At 40.1% G+C, this 18,524-nt stretch overlaps 1 protein-coding gene across 4 annotated transcripts in view; it reads left to right on the top strand.

Moving 5' to 3' along the window:
• abca12 (ATP-binding cassette, sub-family A (ABC1), member 12) overlaps positions 1-18,524 on the top strand; it is an 80,789-nt gene that overhangs the window by 363 nt on the left and 61,902 nt on the right. For all 4 annotated transcript variants that reach the window (XM_053439276.1, XM_053439277.1, XM_053439275.1 and 1 more), the window contains exons 2-19: positions 407-484; positions 983-1,076; positions 3,580-3,727; positions 4,664-4,797; positions 5,060-5,124; positions 6,965-7,135; positions 7,269-7,462; positions 8,753-8,871; positions 9,164-9,264; positions 10,067-10,213; positions 11,141-11,307; positions 11,616-11,749; positions 12,437-12,567; positions 12,678-12,842; positions 13,601-13,806; positions 14,020-14,153; positions 14,603-14,717; positions 15,215-17,842. In XM_053439276.1, the coding sequence (XP_053295251.1) occupies positions 419-484; positions 983-1,076; positions 3,580-3,727; positions 4,664-4,797; positions 5,060-5,124; positions 6,965-7,135; positions 7,269-7,462; positions 8,753-8,871; positions 9,164-9,264; positions 10,067-10,213; positions 11,141-11,307; positions 11,616-11,749; positions 12,437-12,567; positions 12,678-12,842; positions 13,601-13,806; positions 14,020-14,153; positions 14,603-14,717; positions 15,215-17,842 (4,919 nt within the window). In that variant the 5' untranslated portion in view covers positions 407-418. The remainder of the gene's footprint in view (positions 1-406; positions 485-982; positions 1,077-3,579; positions 3,728-4,663; positions 4,798-5,059; positions 5,125-6,964; positions 7,136-7,268; positions 7,463-8,752; positions 8,872-9,163; positions 9,265-10,066; positions 10,214-11,140; positions 11,308-11,615; positions 11,750-12,436; positions 12,568-12,677; positions 12,843-13,600; positions 13,807-14,019; positions 14,154-14,602; positions 14,718-15,214; positions 17,843-18,524) is intronic.

Here is an 18,524-nt window from a genome sequence, read left to right as displayed (position 1 = left end):
ACCTTCATCCACGTGGACACTTGTACTTCACTAGAAGTACTGTCGCTTTGACTTAATATAAAATATTTAGAAATCTGAATACTGCAGAATTCCATTTCGTTGCTGTTCCTGAGATTTCCCTCAAAAGTCCATCAAGACGTTTAAGGACCATGTCGTCTTAAAAATAAATGATCTTCAAATCTGGAACCATTCTGATAAATACTTTATTATCCGCGGTAGTAATCGTATTAGTATTATTGTGTAGGGTGATAACATGTTTCCTTTTATTTATTATGATGAACACATTCAGGACCCAAAACAAGTTCACTTGTGTCGATTGATTATAAAAGTTCAGAGAAAGAATGTGTCAGTGGTCTCTTAATATTTATATTTATATTTATAAATGTATAATGTGTCTTGATTCCAGCCTCCTCCACTGATGGCCTTCCTCCAGCAGCTTCGGCTCCTTCTCTGGAAGAACGGTCTAACTGTGATCAGGCAGCCGGTGAGTGACTTGGACTTGTATTACTTTTATATAAGGGCAGAGATTCAGACTTAAAGCGGCACAGGTGGTAATTCATTCTGTTGGGCTTTGTGTCCGAGTGATTAAGTGTTTTTTGAGTCTCGAAAAACAAAGTCTATCAAATCTCCCGACTGGAGCTCTGCCTGCGTAGTCCCACTCACAATGCAACTGAACGGTGGATATTACCCATGATCCCCAGCTTCCTGAACCAGAAGAGCTGCTGCTTTGACAAACAGTCTTTCTTTCTTAAGAGCCTTTACTCTTGGACTTGCTGGGCCTGATTCTGGAAATCGAACCTGCGACAGTTAATTCACAAGTTACACAAAGCAAGAACAGACATTGAGGGAGACGAGTCCAAATGAAATCATCACCATACCCGCGATATACAGCTCCTTTTACTGCCTCAGAACTCTGTATTTCTAGAATGAACGAACACTTCATACACGCGGTATTAATGTCTTATGATGTCTTGTGTTGTAGCTATGGTCCCTGACTCTCATCATCTGGCCCCTGATCATCTTCATCATCATTGCTGTGACCCGGAACCAGTTTCCTCCGGTAGTCAAAGAAACATGTAAGTGGGAAAGTCACTCATTGAAGAAACAAGTGCCTCGGAGCAGGTTTCTGGTTTTCTTAACGATGTGCGTTTTTCTAAAAGACGTTAGTCCCGACACAATGGTGCCTTGACGTGTAGGGGGCAGTGTGTGTGTTCGCGGATCCACATGTTTGGAGACTTTTCAATTTCGCAATCAGCGTACATAAAAGGAGTGCAACACAAACACCAAAGAGTCCTTCAGATCTGACCCTTGCCCACACCTTCTTGCCCTCTTGTGTTTGTTAAAACACTGTCAACGTAGAGGACGTTTATTCATCTGCAGGGAGGGAGGATAAAGGGGCTGAAGGAGGGAGGGTTAGATAGCAGGAAGGGTAAAGGCTTTGCGATCCGATAGCTCATAAGAACATTCCCTCTGCCTCGTTCCTTTTCCAGTAATTCTTGTTCTTTAACAGTTAAAGTTGCGACATCAGCATCGGTCCAAGACAATGTGAGCCTCTTGTACACGGTCCCACTTGTCTTTATGTTTCAGTAGAGTGAAATGGTCCGTAACATATAAGACGTTCAAAGGACCATGTTCCAGTTTTGAACTAAAACCACTCACCTCTCCACCCTTCTTTCTTTGTTCAGACTTTTTTGCTGGGACACACATGTAATATAATAACCCCACTGTGGACTCTGGACTAAAAGAGAAACAGAACAAAAGGAGCATCCAGCTTAGTGCTGTCTCTTAAATTGTTTTTTTTTCAGTGCACGTTTGAAAACTGGAACAGAGGGGAGCCACACCTAAAAAAAAACAGGCTACAATACCTTTGTCAGTGTTTGATCAACCATAGACAAGAACCAAGATACACAGTCTGGGATGATAGCAGCCGACCCCTCGTTTTTCATACTTAATCATACAGTTAGTATAGAAATGAAGCTATTTCCCGTAATATGATCTCCTGTTGCACGTGGATGAAGAACTCAAACATTTTAATTAAGTAAAAGTATAAAAAATATTTCTACTTGAGCAAAAGCAAGTATGTGCTTGCTTTTAAATTGAAAATATTGTAGGAGCTTATCCTGTTCCCTAATGCAACAGTCTGTGTCATAGTTATGGTGAAGTCTCGGTGGTGGCATCTTCCGAATCCATTTCAGGTGTTTCTTCAGGAGGCGGAGTCTAATGTGACCTGCCTGCTCTGATTGGACCAATTCGCCTCTTGCTCGTGATTACTTTTAGAAATGTGATTTAAAATGCAGTGGAGTAGAAAGTCCAGATATTTGCTGATATATATATAGTGGAGAAAAAGTGAAAAAAATCTGAAAGTAAATCTACTTAAGTAGAGTACCTATTTGAAGTAAGTGTACCTTGTTACATCCCTCCACTGATTTGGAGGCATGTGCTTAAGTGTGCATGTATTGTTATTTACCACTGTTGGACGGTAGTAATGCTCCTAAATAATGAAATGTAGTATTTACATTTTATGCCTCACATGTTTTCATTGTGAATGAATAATTACAGAGCTATGAACACAAATGTGTTTCCTTTGTTGATCTTCTAATGTAAACTACACATTGATTCCACACTCTTGGCTGTTTAGAGTTTAGCTGACGTGATTCACTTTTCCTTGCCTGCCGTGACTAAGCATTAGTGCTGTTTGCCAGGGCCTTTATTCTCATTCAGAGAAATGTGTTGGGTGTGCCAGGATGAGAAGGCACTCTCCGACAAAGTATTAACTGGAATAAGTGGCACAGAGGCACAGCACCGTGCAGTCAGTCCGGTCGCAGAGACTCGAACAGAACCTGATTTCGCCTTCTATGTCTATGAAATAGATGAGATGGTTATCTGATGTTATGAGTCATCCACGGGGTTGTGACACAGAGTTTAGATCTGACTCCTGATCCTGAGGTCAGAGATATAACTTCATGGTTAAAATCATTTCAAATGAAAAAAATAAAGTAGTGGACCAATTCCTAGAAATATTTTATCTGGAAAAAGATTTCAGACACATGGTGGTCTACAAAAAACCTCCAAGAACAAAAAACAAATGGTGAGACGCGTGGGGCAGTAAAACACGAGTTTAAAAAAACTTAATTGAAATATTTTGTTTCATAAAAATAAGCCTTGTAACCTCTATGGCACATCATGAATGCAGTGGTTGTGATTGAATGCTGCATTGAAAAAAAAAAAAAATCCCTTTTGCCACATGATATGGAAATGTTGCCACTTGTTCTTTTTTGGTGTTATTTCTCTTTATGTGTGTGTTTTTCAGGTTTTCCTCTTCAGCCTTTTTGTGATATTATTATACAGTTCATGTAGTGCTAATAATATCCATCTACTACCTGCCTCTAGTAAATAATATGATTTCTACTTGAATGTTGTATTTTGGGCTTGTTATCGAACCTAAATTCATTCAAAGTCCTTCTACTGCATTTTCTTTGCCACATTTACATAATGAAGGACTTGTTCTCCTGGTATTTAGAAACGGTGGTGTTTTCAGGTGTCCACTCCACAGTCACAACTCTGCTTCGTCTCCTCCAGGTTACGTTGGACCCAGAAACCTGCCCAGCACAGGTTTCTTCCCTTTCCTGCAGACCCTCATGTGCAACACGGACAGCAACTGTCATGACAAATCTCAACTGGCGGAGTCAGCTGCATCAAAGTCTAAGAGCACTGCAGGCAGATCAGGGTAACCCCTTTCATCCATAATATAAATTATTAGAAAAAAAATTAAGTGATCCTCTTGAAAAATAATAATAATAATATACATCAACTATTATCAGTTTTTTATGGCTGTTTTGATTAATTTGAGTTAACTGCTTCATTATACTTCCATACCTCAAATGAACTCTATATATATATCAAAGGTGTACAGGAGACCCTTGAATCACAAAGGAGGGACACACCTCAGCATAGCAACACCACATGAGATGATGAGTCAGCATGCGCATGGAAATATACCAACAACACACATTCCCCTGTGGAGGAGGGGACTTCTCTTACCTAATCACAAGCCTGCGACAGTTTAATGTTTTCATACACTCTCAGAAAGTTAATTACAAAGTAATCATTTCATTTAAAGTCTTAAATGCTTTGTCAAAGTTTTGGTGTTGAAACCCAGCAGTAGTTAGTGCATGTGGTGCAGATTGTTCTTTTGTTCCTGGAACTGTCTTTGGAATTTTAATTCGTGAGGCAGTCAGGAATGCTGTCCATGGGCTGACCTGTTTGTCTGAAATGAAACCGACTGATGAGCGATGTCATGGGCACGTCATCAGGAAAGCTAATATTAGAACAAAACCTTTGTGGGAGTTTAAAGAGCAGAAGACCTTCCACATATTTTACTTGACAGGTTTCATCATAGATTAATTCCACAGTACAAAATGTTTTGGGAGATAAATGTATAACTTTAACTGTAGTGGATTGGAAGATTCCATTATTTTTGCCCTTTTAACCAAATCATGAGTTTATAATTATGATATTTGTTGATATTATGATATGTTATGATAATATAAAATAATTTTTACAACATTGACATGCTATTCAAAAGAGTTTTGTTTTGTTTAAAATAAAAATAGCATTCATTCGGTAAAATGTCTTTACATCCTCATCTGACTCTGTATGACAGGTCATCATCGCTGCCGAATGGTTCTCCACTGGCAGGCCTGATGCAAGGGGATGGTTTTTTAGGGTTTACGTTCCCCAAAATCGACAAATTCAATGATCCTGCATCACTGATCAATGCCTTCCAAAGCATTGTGGGTAAGTCGTCCCCCATCATACGCCCTATTCTCTCTTTTTACAATGCCAAAAACATATTCTTCATCTTTTCCTGTAACGTTTCATCCCCCCTCTACTTGCAGACATGGAACCCCCGTAGAACTTATTTAAAGTCAACTTTGCAACTCTTTTGCCCATTTGATCCAAAAAATAGACTTTGTCCTACTCAATGTGAATATAATATTGTGTATTGCTGTCACTCTCACGGTCCTGTCATTTTTAACAATATGTTCTTCTGTTTAAGGTCAAACTCAGCAAGGAAGTCCTAATAATGTCTCCTTCACCAACACCACTCTTGTGGGAGATAAGGTGGGTTATTATAATGGAGGAAACACAATAAGCAAAAATATGTTTCCTTGCTGTCACAGTATTGAAACCTTGTTTTTTCTTTTATGTACAAGTTATTGATTACAACAAGCAAACCCTCATTTTTTGATACAGATATTCAACATCTAGTCCTATATTCTAAATAAGGCCTATGAATTGTTAGGCTTTGTTGATAGCAGGACAAATAGGAAGGAAACAAATGCAGGCTGATGTAGTAGAGGTGCTTTTAATAAAAAAATGTTTTTATAAATACTTAGGAAACGATAGGAAAGTGTTAAAAAGACACATGGAAGATACGTACAGTGACAAACTCTGTAATAGAATCACAGCTCCTAAGAAAGGATATTATCAATCATCTTCTTTTATCACTTACTCATATAGGAGCTGACAATACAACATTCAGGCTTGAAAATTGGAAATAACATAATGAAAGGAAAGCAATTAACATGTCGAGAAAGTAGATCCATTTATCCATTATCACCTAAAAAAGAATAAGGAAAGGACCAGAGAACATGATTATCAGACATAAGAGTATTTATAGAATTTTCCTGTCATGGGGGCTTTTTAATATATTTGTTAGTAAAATTTGTAAATTAAATAAAATCTCTTTTTAGTGCATTTTCAAAATGGGATTTAATGAACTTATATTTTTTACAAGAATGCTTTTTTACCCACATGATATAATTGGTTACATCATAGCATTCAAGCATTCAAAATAGGTGCTCTGCAATTTCTACATATCTGAGGTTGTGCTCTGGTGAAACTGCAAGGAATTATGGGATGGCGTTATCTCCTTTCCTTTTGAAAAGGATGGCCCAGTGTATTAGTGAGGACACATTGAGGAACCTTGTCATTGCGTTTAGAGAATTCGACCAAGCCTTATTATTTGGCTATTGTGTCATTTCACCCAGTTTATTGTCGAATTGACCACAGCCCTGTGTACACATGTGGGTGGAGAAAGCTCAGATGTCAGCAGGTCTTACAGTGAGTGGGGACTGGAGTGTGGAGGGGCGGGGCAGACAGGTGAATGGGAACAGGGTGGACGGACGGAGGATGTCACGTGGATCTGAGGCAGGTCAGGGGAGAAACCGTGTTCTGAGAGAAATGAGAAGGGGCTAAAAACAAGGTGCAGAAGGGAAAGAGAAGAAATTCTCTTAATTCTTATTTATGAAACACCAGCCTCAAAACGGATCTAAAGAAACAGGTGATAAAATCAACACAAATCCAAAGAAATAAGCTGGTTCCTGTATTTTCAATTGCGCCCATATGTAATTAATATTATTAATGGTAAAAAGTCTTTTTAAAACAGTTATAACCTTCTAACCTTCTATCTCAGTGTGCATGGATTCAAATTTATTTTCATCTCTTCAACCTCTATTTTTTATTTAGATATTTAATGATGGCACCAGGAAGAGACATAGGGAAATCAGAATTCTTTCTGCATCTGACTATAAAGCCTTTCAATGTTGAATCTTTAATTTTTTTAAAAAGTATTTCAGGTATATCAGATAATTTATGTAATAATATAAACTACATATTCAGCATAAATTCATTCATAGGCCTGTTAGTTGAATATTTAAATTTTTTACAAAAAATGATAATGATTGAAAAATGATTCTTTACAGACAGATAATTGTTCCTTGTATAATGTTGATATTTGAAGTGTAAAACATTTCGAAGTTGCCAATGTAGTTTTTTGTTCAGACCGTCTTACGATATTTTATGAATGAATTATTGTGTTATTGTTTTTTGTACGAATACCATCACCTAATGGGCCGTTCAGTGTAATAACATGAGTCCTTGTAAATCATGTCCTTTGCAGGAGAGCTTCAACAAACTGTTGGAGTCGGTGAGCGTGTTGAAGAGAGCCATCTGCACCATGATACTGCCCATGATAAACACAACCTCGCCCGACCCCCTCACCACCTCGGCGGTCACTTTCTGCAAGACCAACAACACTGTGTTAGAGGTGTCGCTCTCCACACTCAACCAGGTATGTGCGTGTGTGCGTGTTTGTGATCGCAGGCAAACGTCGCCCAACCTCATTCCGTGTTTTGTTGTGCCGTTACACAAGCTGGTGCCGCCTGAATGCTTTTGTTAACCCTGAGATGGCCACTGGTTGTCAGGTGCTGTCGGATCTGATGCAGAACCAACCAGACGAGATGATGACGGTGGCCGGGCTGGGGGTGATGGTGTTCGATCAGCTGCAGAATCAGACCTCGCTGTGGGAAAGTCTCCTCGTTCTCCCCCAGCTCTTCTCTAATGGTTCTGTCGATCAAGGGCTGCACAACACAGAGGTTCTACTCACCAACATACAGGGGTAATGCACCGTCAGTGATGGAGCAGTTTAGTTTAGTTTAGAAGAAATGTGAACAAAAAGGCAAAATTATTATTTAATAAAACCTTCTATTACAGTGATGAAGTGCTGTTAGCTGTGAGCTCAGCTCCTTAAAACAGTCTGTGAAATTCTGTATTGAAATAGAATATTTCTCTCAAAATTAATTCTTTGCAGCTTATATAATTAACTCCTAATTTAATTGCCTAATTGTGTGTTTTCCTGCTAATGTGTTTCAGTTTATAGAAATAACTTGTATCTAGTTGTTTGATGAGAATAGCTGATCTTCTTGGTGACACTCACACTGGTGAATACACAGGTCAAATTAAAAAGTCACGGTTTTAGGGCCCTATTGAAGAGGAAGCTATTTGTCATTTTTCGAGAACAAAGTTGAGTGGCGGTGGACTAGTGGCAGAAACTTGGACTATGGGCAGAAAAGGTCTCTGGTTCGACTCCACGGAGAAAAAACAAAGAGACGAACCTGGATTGATCTCTCCAAAAATCCAAGAGGATTCTCCCTACCCTGTCTAGTGCCCCTGAGCAAGGCACCTTACTCCCCCAACATCTGCTCCCCGGGCGCGTTACATGGTTGCTCAAAGCAGAGGTTAAATTTCCCTACAATTGCATGAGTGTGCCTGTGCATGTCTATGCATGTGTTAATATTACAAGAATAAAGATGCAATATGACAAGTTTAATGTCGTAATTTAATGCGAAATAACATTTTCTGATATTCTCCCGTTAACGTGACACGTAGTCTCAGATTTATTTTTTATTTTTCGTTTAAATTTATTAAAACACAGATCTGTCAACAAAGGATATTCTTGGACCTCTCTGAATTTTAATTGAATAACCCTAAACCAAAGCAGCCCTGCTGAGGCCTTGTGAGCTCTCAGGTCAGCCACCTGGGACACGATAGCTTGGCCAGTCATAGTAACATATGTATTAAGATTTAATTCCCCTGACACCGGGTGAATCCCCCCAAGACAAATGATGGAGTGAGTTGTTATAGTTTGACATGTGATTTGACCTTTAGAAACAGTCTCGGGAAATTTACTGTTTTAGTACAAGAACCAGTCGGTTTACTGAGCTGAGCTCGAACAAAAGGCAGAGCTCTGTTATACAACCCACAACACCTGTGACTCACAGACAGATTTAGAGCAGCAGGAGGGTGAAATGTGTGTGTTTGTGTAATTGTTAGTTCTATCTGGTGTTCGCTGCTCGTCCCGTCTTGTTTTGAGCATTAAATGTTTTGTTTCCCCTCGTGGTGTCTCTAGTGCTCTGCATGTCATCCAGAAGAACTTCCCTGAAGCCAGCCCCACACTTTCCTCCGCGAATCTAGTGATTGCTGGAGGAATCAACGTGATTCGCTACATACAAAACTGGCCTGGCAAAGGTAACACCATGAGCCTTAGTACTGATTATACTCTATGTGTCAACCACAAAGAGAGATTAACAGTGTTTTTTGTTACATTTACATAAATACGATGCTAAATAAACCCCTATTCACTGATATCTTTAATGTATATTCTCTGTTGGATGTTGGTTCACGAGTTCCTGCTGTTTTAGTGAAGCTCCAATGCAAACTCCCCTTTGATATTAAAACTCCAGAGAAATGTTGGTAGTCAGGTTCAGTGCTAAGACGCCATTATGTGTAACATCTGACCATGTTGTCTGATTCCGTTCAGTTGTGTCCATTTCCCTGGGAGACGTCGTCACTTTGCAGAACGACTCCATTAGTGAGATGTTGAAACGTGTTCTACAAGAGGTCAAGATACCACTGGACCAGGTACGTGTTGCCCAAAGTCATTATACTGCATCCCCATGCAACTGGAGGAAGAAACATCACAGTGGAGAAGTAGCTTAAAGGGGACGTATTATGCTTTTTTCTGTTTTTCTTTCCTGTTGTGTTCTGTTAAAAAGCCCAAAGAAGCTCCTCACTCTCCACAGAAAACACTCCTGAAACTCCTCGTCAATTTTCCAGATGATACTTCCAGCTCATTGTGATGTAATGTGACATCACAATACATATTTTTTAATGCACTCCTAGCAGCTTGTCTGGTCCCTAGTCCCTATCAGAGCCACGCACAGGGAGAACAGAGGCCGGCATTTCCTACACACACTGGAAGTTATCGACCAATCACAACAAAGCAGGATATTTGACCAAATAATGAGCATGGATATGTTTATGATATGTCTCCTTTCAGTGTTTGATAATCAAAGGTTCTTTTTTAGATCAATTCAGATGGGTGTAATTTGATATTCATCGGAATTGATCGGAAAAGATGCATTTTATGTAAAAATTGTGCAGTTTCACATTAAATATTACAACTAATATAAATATTTATTAATATAAAAAAAAAAACAGCACCTCTGTTGCTAGGGTTGCCAGACTGGTCTTGTGTGACTCAACCTACTGGCACAGAAGTCTCTTTAGCTATAAAACTAGATCTGAAACAGTTACAAGATAAAGGACGAGTTAGATGACAAGAGCAAGAACCAGCTGTTACTTCTATCTGTGTTAATACCTGTTTCCCCTTCATTAAGAGTCTGTTGCATTAAACCTACTCTGTCTCTCCTCTCTGTCTTAGGCTATCGGCCTGACAATGGACAGGCGCATGGTGGCCTCCTACTTGTGCGACAACGGCAGTAACCCAATTTGGTTAACGGCAGCGTGCAGCACGGGCACTGTGGACATGCTCCTGCGTAGAATCAGCCCTGACAAGGTGGCCAAGCAGGTGAGCTACACTGACACGATAATGTTATTATCATAAACAGATAAAGGTTATAGATGAGACCTAGATTTGCCTTGTGTTTTCTCAGTCCCTCTCTCTTACCGTCTCTCGTGCTTGCTCGCTTGTGCTCTACTGCCCCAGCTCCTAACTTGCATCCTGAAGTGCCACCTTCACACCCAATTAAGATTTAGACTCCACCAGATAATGAGTCTCTCCTTAGCAACAAGCAACTGCACCTGTCAGGTTGCACCGGGGTAGTTCAAACCTCAGGGATAGCCAATTAGCGGCGCCACCATGGTACCTGTGTTTTGATGAGGTAATTCCCAATCAGAAGCTGTTCACACACACTGTCATTGCTCTGTGAGCTTACTCAAACAGGCAGCTGGACGTCAATTAGTAATATGGTGCTGTGCATGTGTCGTATTACTAATGCATGTCACCTACAGATCCAGCGCCATGTTGCATACGTGCTAATGACGTGTAGTGTAACGACTGTGATTAACCAGTTTATCTCGGCTTTCTGCTTCTGTACCCGATGATTAAATATCGACAGGAAAACATTAAGGAGAAAGCCATAACAATAAACACCTTCGAAATTTTACGTACAGCTAATAGCACAACATTTTACTTAATTGGAAAATACACAATATTATAAAATAACAAACAGGTCTGTGTTGTTTTAAAGTAAGGATTTGTTAATATGACACAAGCAAAAAATGTTGCTCTATCGATCTATAAACTAATATCTAGTCTAATTTAATATAAATTTGCAAATGTGTGACTGCTGAATTATTTAAGTTTTATGGTAACGCTTATTCTGTAACAAATAAGAGAAAGAGACGGCAACATATCAGTTTAATGCTGCATCTCTAAATGTTGTTATCTCTTTTCCTTGACTTGACCTGCTGGTATTAACCTCCTCTTCCCTAGGTTCTCCTGGCCTGGAGTAAGCATGTTGCTCCACATGATGTGGCCTTCGTCAAAGGGCTGCTGCACAGTCTGATCGGTGGCTTATCCCCAGGAGGTCCGGGCGGTTCCAACACCACGAGGAACCGTCGTAGCGTGGAGACACAGCCACAAAATATTGATGAGGATCTGTAAGTACAGTATCGTCTGGGGAAATACCGGCTCTAAGAGAGATGGGAAATCATTTGGAAAAATATATTTCCCACAAATATAACATATGATGAAACATTTCTTTATCTTTATTTCTTTTCTTTTCCAATGCCTTATTCTTCTAAAGATTATACTTGAAACAATCCCCTTAATGTTTGTCAACCTTAATATACACTTCAGATTCTTCCCACAAAACAGAGGAGGCATAAGACATCTGTTTACAAATCAGTAAAACAGTTCTTCCATTGTAATAGGAACCCTGTTTGCTTATTGCCTTATATTTCCGCAGGTTTTTGAGCGTCGGACAAGTGGTGATGGAGCTTGTAAAACTTGTCCCTGAGCTGGAGATGGTTGTCCAGAGCTTCCTGAATACTGGCTTTCAGTCCCTGATGACAGGAACACTAGCACTCGACACTGTGGAGGGTAAGACTGCATAACATCCTAGTCTGTCTCCTGTGTGAGAGATCATGGAAATGTCTCATTTTAGTGAGTCAAACATGTGTCTTCAGCGCTCTTAAGGACAAAACAAATGTATTATTCAGGCACTCACAAGTATAGACAAAGTTGAATGTCAGGGTAGAATAGATTTTGATAGAAAATCTGCCCTAAAAGACAAAAAAACTCAACACAAACACTTTTAGATAGGCACAAACAGCAGATAGATAGGCACAAACAGCCATTATTGGTAACCCCACCTTTAGAACATAAAGTGTTCTGGGTAACGTAGAACTTAATAGAACAGTTCACACCCTTTCTCAGGGGACAGCATGAAAAAAAGAAAATGTTGAAGAAAAGAGGCACTAGAGGAGTTACCCCATAGGAAATGGATACACACACACACACTCACACACAAACACACACACACACACACAGAACAACACAAAGCAAAGTTACAACACTTCATAAAGAGCCACCTCTTGGGATGTGTTGTACAACAGAATTGTTACTCATGTGGGTCACTTAACATTTGTGTTGAAAATGTAGCTTTGTGTTAAAGCCTAAACCAAAAAGTACATTTGATCACCGAACATAAGAAAGTTATATATAAGTCAGGTGACCTGCTTTTTTCTCTGCTCGACATTTGTTTTTAACACACTCATTGCTTTGCAGAAATGATGGAAAATATACTGAAAGATGCCAATCAATTCAAAGTGAATTTGACCACATTGCTGACAAACCAGCCACAGTCAAGCGTTTGGATCGGTCGTGTCCTTGGCAGTGTGGCGGAAGTTGTTATGAGGGTATGTAATGACTGATTCCCTACAGCGGCAGTTACTATATTTAACAACCTTGTAGTTTCAGGCATTGATGTGTTGTTGTTTGACTAATTCATTCTTCATTTTTTTACTAGACTCTGGCTTCTGATAATTTAACATGTGCTGATGTCCTGGGTCCCCTGGAGTTCCTCTTAGAGACTGAGACCATAAAGATTGACGTGTGGAGAGCAATTATCTGCCAGAACAGCTCTGATTTACCGCTGTATCTACTAAAGGACTGGCAGCCCTTGATTCAGAAGGTAAAGTTATTAAAAGCCATTTGGAGAGTTTCACTCCAACGGGACTTTTACCAGTTTTGATCAGAAAGTGTGAAAAATATGGAAATTATTGGAGCCTGACTGATTTGGAAGCAGATACTAATCCCATGTCGGTATATATAGAGGCTGATATTCATTTGGAAAAGTTATGAATAGTTCTTCTGGTTTTGTTATGAAACCCTTATGTCAAAGAGATGGAAATCAGCCCTGATATTTTATAGTGCAACCACAAACACTATTATGAATAACTACAAACAAATGAAAACACAAATACAACCAAATATTTTGAATTCCACTTAAATGCTTCTTTTCTGCATTGTCCACTATGTAAAATAAAAGTATTCATATCAGTACGTATCGGGACACACATATCCAAATATGTCAGTGAATGGCTCATTTGTGCAGATTTTTTATTGGCCAACCAATAAATGAATCAAGCTCTAGATTCTAAAGATTCTAAATTTTTACAAAAATATCATTTGAATAACGATCTGTAGAGAGTTGTTCTATGTTGGCCGACTGTTATTCAAAGCTGATCAAATCACACTCACACAATCCGGATGAAGCAAGTCAGTTATTTGTTTCATGGTCAAACTCTTCATGAGCAACAATAACATATCTTAGTTTAATTTGACTGTTCTTTTTAATGATCTTACTTGAACCTATTAGTACACAGAGGTATAAAGTCAAGTTCTTGTGATCCATCAAACGTAACCCGGGTGTTGTGATGTTCCCTGCAGGCGCAAGAGGTTTACGACGCCATCACGAGCCGAACAGAATACAACGTAACGCTTCCCATGATTCTCTCCGAGTGGCAAAAGTCCAACAACAAGACCATGAAGTTTGGAGAGCTTCTGAACAGACTCGCCGAAGAGCTGGGTGGAGCATACTGGATGAACTGGATGCCAGACAACCCTCAGAATTTCACTCAGGCTCTTCAACAAAGGTCTTGAACGGAAAGAGTTGATTCTATACTTGTGCATGGTTCTTTCCAAAGTGGTGATTTGCTTTTTGACATGACCAAATGATTAATTATAGCTTGTGAAGAACTTTACTCTCCACCATGATATGTTTTAGATAATGTACACAGTGTCTCATTTCATGCTGTTGTTTATCAATTCAATGTCTCAAACGTGTTGTGCTTTTGCTTTGCTTGTAGTGTTTTCTTCTTCATGGTGAATTTGGGAGAAAAGATTGAGAAGAGTGAACTGTGGCCCGAGGCAAAGAACTACTTCCACATGGTTTACTGGGTCTTGAACTACAACCCGGGGGTCACACCTCCGCCGTCAAACTGTGAGTGTCTTCCTCTTCTCTTTCCTTATTGTGCCATGCTATTTTGATTATATTCATTAATATTAATTTTATAATCAAGAATAAATACATTATGTCAAAAATCCTACATAATTTATAATTATGACATTTCCTGGAGATTAAGAACATGTAGAAAGAGAAATACAAATTGTACGCATATTTTAGCATATTGTCTTATCCATTTTAGTTTTATATTATAGTATTATCAATACTTTTTTCTTTGTTAAGTCCTTTGTACAATAATTAATAGAGACTGTTGGAGTGAGGCTCGATGGAAAGTGTGTTTGCTGAATGTGTGGCTGAAATAACCTCAAGCGATGCAACATTAACAACTTAACTCATAAATGAGGATTGGTCTATTTAACATCGTAAATACAATACAATACATGATAATCCAAGTATTTGTGTGATGTGTTCACCTTCCCTTTTAGGCTCCGTCAACATCTATACCTTAGCCATTAATTGTGATACTGGTTTGAACTGGTCACGGTTTGTTCAAGGACTGGCCGAGCCTCTGATGTCATCAGATGTAGATGTCCTGGTGAGGTAAGTGACAAACTTGTTCGTTTCAATGAAAGATGACGTCATCAATGTGGTGACGATGAATACTTTTAGGTTGAAATTCCTTGATGGGTAGTTCTTGTCTAGAGTTCGATGAGTTGTTGGACTTTCTTTATGTTGGGGGAACTGCTACAATGGTTTTGTCCGACTTGTTTAAAAAGTAAGAAAAAACGTAGCAGCTACGGTGGAATATTCTGTCTGTAACCTCACTTTATGCTAAGCTAAGCTAGCCAGGTCCAGCTCCAAATGATTGGACAGTGCCATTAATACTTTCATCCAGCTCTCTGCAAGAAAGGCAACATTCTTAGTCCCCCAAATGTCAAAATACTCCTTGGATTAAATGATTAACTGTTATTAATGCTAGCGTCTAAGCACAAATGCAGATTTCGGCTAGTTTAGGGATCACAAAACCATAAGTTGTTTTTGTTGACAATACTCTAAGATCTTACATCTTCTTTTCCTCTCTTCTCTTTTCTCTGTAGATATCTCAAAGGGACTTTGAATCTTTTGCAGCACATGTATGGCGACATCTACAAATATCTGGCAACATCATCACTGAAAAAAGAGATCAAAGGTGGAGATGCCCTCTCCAACTACCTGGTTAACCTGATGTTAAACCTGGACGCGTTTTTACGGGTTGTCTCCACCCTTCCCAACAGCAGCACCTCTAACCCGAATGTACTGCTTCCCCAACTGAATATCCTGCTAACGTCCACAGGTCTTGCACCACTGCTGCCTCTGTTCCTCAGTGACGGCCCCCTTAATTTCTCCGCAGTCATTGACGTTGCCTCAAAGGTTGGCAGACTCAACCAGCACATTTTTACCTTCAATGAGACGGACCCAACAATGCCTGAGCTTGAGGGGCTGATAACTAAGTTCCTTTCATTGCAAGGGGACCTCACCCTGTCGCTCCCTCACATCATGGGAAGCAGTCTACTTACCTATTCGGACTATTTCGATCCTGACGTTGTGGCCCGGATCAGAAAAGCCATCAAGCCTTTCACCAACCAAACTTCATCAGGTATTGTAGAGACCATCCTAAGTGCCATGGAGGTACTGAAGACAGTGATTGATTCTCCGAATGGCGACCCAACTAATGTCATTCTTGGGTATCTACACCAGCTTCAGGAATTGGTGATGTCTATATACAGGCTGCGAAAAATCGAGCATATCTTCTTACCGAGTAGTCAGGTGAGCGCAGCACAAATCACTGACCTCCACGTGCTTTCCAAAGACTTCCTCAACCTCCTCACCCCGGAGAGTCTTCAGAACCTGACTCAGGCCGGGCCAGATGCTGCCCAGAACATTGTTATCCAGAAATTTGTGGCATTCTTGCCACCAGCGTTCCGACAGGAAGTTACTCGCTTTCTCCAGGATTTCAAAGCTCTGCAGTATTACATTATCAAATGTGGAGCAGGCCAGGACTGTTTGGCTGGAATCTCGGAAATCCTCAACTTCCTGGATCAGATATTGGACCTGATGCTCTCAGCCGAGGGTACTGTCACCATTAAACTGGCGGCCACAAATGCTTCTCTGGTAGCACAGGAATATGAGGAACTTACATCCTTTGTCTTCTCACTCCTCCTTGGCACAAATGATTCTGCCAATGTGAAAACAGTCAAACAGGCTCTTCATTTAATCAGAATGCTCGTGGCTACACCCAACATTTCTGTGTCAGATGTCCAGAATGCTCTGAGACAGTCAAACCTAACCCTAAAGGAGCTGAATAGCTTTGCTGCACTAGCTGGAGCTGCTGACATAAACCGCCTGTTGTTAAGTATAATGGAGATCATCAATACTCGCCAGTGCTTTGAACCAGATCAGGACCTGATGGTGACAGCCCAGTGTGTTACGGGGCTGGTCAAGGGTCTCAGCGATTTCCTGACACGCGTACCTGGTCTACGCAATCAGACGGCCATCCTCTCCCTTATCCCGTTAATTGTCAATTCAACTTTCAGAGACATCATGCGAGCTAACTTCAGTTACAATCCAAACGTGGCTCTCGAACAAACCTTGAACGGGACTCTGGCCAATATAAAGTTGATCCTCAAGGAGAATCACCTGAACTCCCCAGAGATCATGAATGAAATCAAAGTGGTGGAGCGGTTGATACAACTGATTGCCAACATGGAACCATACAACAATTTAAACACGACCTTGATGATGGACCCCATGTATGCCCAGAAAGTATACTCGGAGATTATAGACTGGTACTTGAAAAAGTTGGGAAATATCACCACCAACAGCACGGTGTCAGAGATTCTCCAACCCTTTTTCGTCATGACACAAATGCAAGTTACATTACAGCTGGCACAGACCGATTTTTCTCTGTCTGTAACTAAACAGATTGAGAACCTGATAAAAACCCTCCAGTTCCCAATAGATGGCGCAGGGTTGAATAAAATTGGCCAGACAACTGTCGAGATTCTCAAGGGCCTATTTGACATCATAAAGTTCAACTTAGAGGCTCAGAATAACATGATGGGTCCAGAGGGGTATTTCAATTCAACAGTTTTCAATGCTATCACGGCTCAAATTACGCATTACCTAAATGTCACAGAGGAGTGGCTGAAACAACCCAATGTCCAGTTGATCTTCACGAGTATGCTTCAATGGGGGAATTCTTCCATCAACACATCTACCCCTGTGACAGACATTCAGCAGCTGCTGCAGACAGCGTCTATATTCCTCAATGAGGGTGAAGTCATCTATCTTTCTGCGGTTCTCAATACTATGCGCTCCCTCGAGAAAGCGCTGATGGTGACTGAGCAACCAGGGGGCCTTCAAAGTGATCACTTCGTAGACGCCATCGTGGAAGGAGTCAAAACCACCATAACACTCCTGACTGGAGCCACAGGGCCCCTGCCGCACTCGGTACAGCAGGACATCCTGGATATTGTGCAGGCTTCATTGAAGCTCATTCTCCTGCCAGACAAGAACTTTGACTCATCACGAAACATCTCCCTCCTCATCCTCGAGAGAGCTGAGAGCGTCATCGAAACCATAATACCGGAGATGTATGCTGTTTACATAATTCCTGTAATTGAGGTGATAGAAACATTCTTTGAGAGCGCCTCCGGAGATAGTGGACCAGACATCTGGAATCACATGTGAGTGAAATATTTGTTCTTTGGACCAAATGATAAATAACAAATGTGGATAGAATTAGATAAACAACATATTCAATAATTACATAAAATAATTGAATAGGCTTTTGAATGACTTGAAATAAGATATTCTGTGTTTGTGCAGTAGGAGTATTTTAATGTTTTGAAATGATTAACTAATTGAAATAGTGCTCAAGAATGAAAATCTCTAATTGCCAGTTCCCCACTGAAGGTTAATGAGTTTTGTTGCATTGCACTCCCATTGTGTATAATGTTGTAATTAATAAAGAATTCAGTGTGTGGGGGCAGTTTGGACACTGCATATCTCTACCAAAGCTAATGCCCTATCTCGCCATGAAGAGCGAAAAAAGGATAAATGATCTGCCAGTTTAACCAGATTTACTCTGGGTCCTAATTGCGTAATCCTGGCATCTAACATACAAAACACCAGACAAAAAAACACACATGAAATCCTGCAGAGTTATCTGTATATATATATATATATGAAACTAATCTTTCTTTAACTGGACATTTTAAATTTAACTCTTTGCCTTAAAAAAAAACAAATGCTAGAAAGAAGTCGTACTGTCTTAACATCCACTTATAATGAATTCAGTGATCTTAATTAACAAGCCCTCTGAAATCAAACAGAAATGTGTCACACATGCTGGAGGACCGTCTGCAG

Source organism: Pleuronectes platessa, chromosome 14, assembly GCF_947347685.1.
Source record: "Pleuronectes platessa chromosome 14, fPlePla1.1, whole genome shotgun sequence".
NCBI lineage: Eukaryota > Metazoa > Chordata > Actinopteri > Pleuronectiformes > Pleuronectidae > Pleuronectes > Pleuronectes platessa.
Note: the sequence above shows the minus strand (reverse complement) of the source record. Positions and strands in the feature narration are given on the sequence as shown.